Genomic DNA, 1607 nt, shown 5'->3' on the forward strand with positions numbered 1-1607 from the left:
ACACACACACACACACACACACACACACACACACACACACACACACATATATATATATATATATATATATATATGAAACTGCCGAATATTTATACAAATGTACAAATCAATTCAAATTTCAAATTGTCAAATAAGAGCAGACCAATGACAACGCATACACGCAAACTATTAATTACCCTTTGAATATATTCTTGTACACTATTGTCAGGTCGATATTGGCACCCATACTCTTTCTGACACAGAGCACTACTATAAGTGCGTACATATGCACATTATTCATGTATTAGTCATAAAAATTGCGCACCCTATTTGTATGTAACACAAAACAACACACCAATTCGTGTAGCTATCATCTGTGCACTCGGTGTCATTGCTAGGGTGTGCTGTGCTATCGCATCGGACACTACTACAGAATCGCTGAACACAGCAATTGGCGCAGTCATCTGTTTGACACATTATGTCACGATTGAAGATCAGTCCGGGGCCACACACTGCATCTGTTGTACACAGCTGTATGGGTGGATATATTCGTTTACAAATGCAGATAAGTACAGGTATGAATACGACCGTACGTTTATGCTTATCCTCACAGCTGTAAGAATGGATATATTCTTATACAAGTATGTGTTAGTGTTGTAGATATATGTGAAGGTATGAATACGACTGTTCGGCGTTCGCATTCTTTTCTGTAATCGATATCCAGATAGACATAATTGCAGCCACTAAAAAATAAGTCGGGGAATATGCGAATGTGTGTTAATGTGACATGGTGGACACCGTTTCCAAACCCTCTGTGCAGCATTACGAGCCAGAGTTAAAATCAACTAAGTGACAACAACGCCGTCAAATGAACATATCTCACATGTCACTTTAAAAAATTATCACATGCCACATAACAAGTGTATGTCATATGTCATATGTATACACAAGTATATAACATAAGCGACATGTACACAAGTACACGCATGGTCTCAAGAACAAACCAGTATTTTACAGCAGTTCGTTCCGAAGGGGCTACTGAAGAACTGGTCCCCAGTTTCGACGGAGCCTTCGCAGCAATCAATACTGGAACACGTTTGTTCGCCACAGCAGTTGGCGCAGTTGTCACTGGTACACACCGTATCTCCGGTGGCAACCTCGTAGTCCTCACACACCCCGTTGACGTCACAAGTCTTCTGACTGCAACAGCCCGAGCACGTGTCATCCGTACATAGCGTTGCGTCGGTGCGCTCAAAGCCTGGCGCACATGCGTGATCTATACAGTTGTCCGGTTTACAGCAGTTGCTACAGGTGTCCGTGGTACAGTCCTCTGTCTGGGTGTCCAGGAACCCAACGGGACAGGGCTTGACCTCGTCGCACTTGCGCTGAGCACAACAGTTCGAGCAAAAGTTGTCATCGCAGAACTCGTCCAACGTGTCGTTCTGTCCCGCCGCACACACCTTACTACCGCACGGCAGCTGATCACAACAGTTTGAACAGTCGTTGCTGGTACAGTTCACTTCGCCGCTGCTAGTGAATCCCGCGGCGCACTGTGGCAGTTCCTCCGCACAGGTGCGCTGGCCACAGCAGTTGGTGCAGAGATCATTCGTACAGTCAGTGTCATATAT

The 1607-nt window shown here is 44.7% G+C and overlaps 1 protein-coding gene across 1 annotated transcript in view; it reads right to left on the bottom strand.

Annotated features, from left to right (window-relative positions):
- SARC_12526 (hypothetical protein) overlaps window positions 1-1607 on the bottom strand; it is a gene marked incomplete at its 5' end in the record, with an annotated part of 4683 nt that extends 3076 nt beyond the window's left edge. Inside the window, 2 exons of the mRNA XM_014293366.1 lie at window positions 335-443; window positions 1119-1607. Of these exons, the coding sequence (XP_014148841.1) occupies window positions 335-443; window positions 1119-1607 (598 nt within the window). The remainder of the gene's footprint in view (window positions 1-334; window positions 444-1118) is intronic.

Source organism: Sphaeroforma arctica (assembly GCF_001186125.1).
Source record: "Sphaeroforma arctica JP610 unplaced genomic scaffold supercont1.2369, whole genome shotgun sequence".
Classification (NCBI taxonomy): domain Eukaryota; class Ichthyosporea; order Ichthyophonida; genus Sphaeroforma; species Sphaeroforma arctica.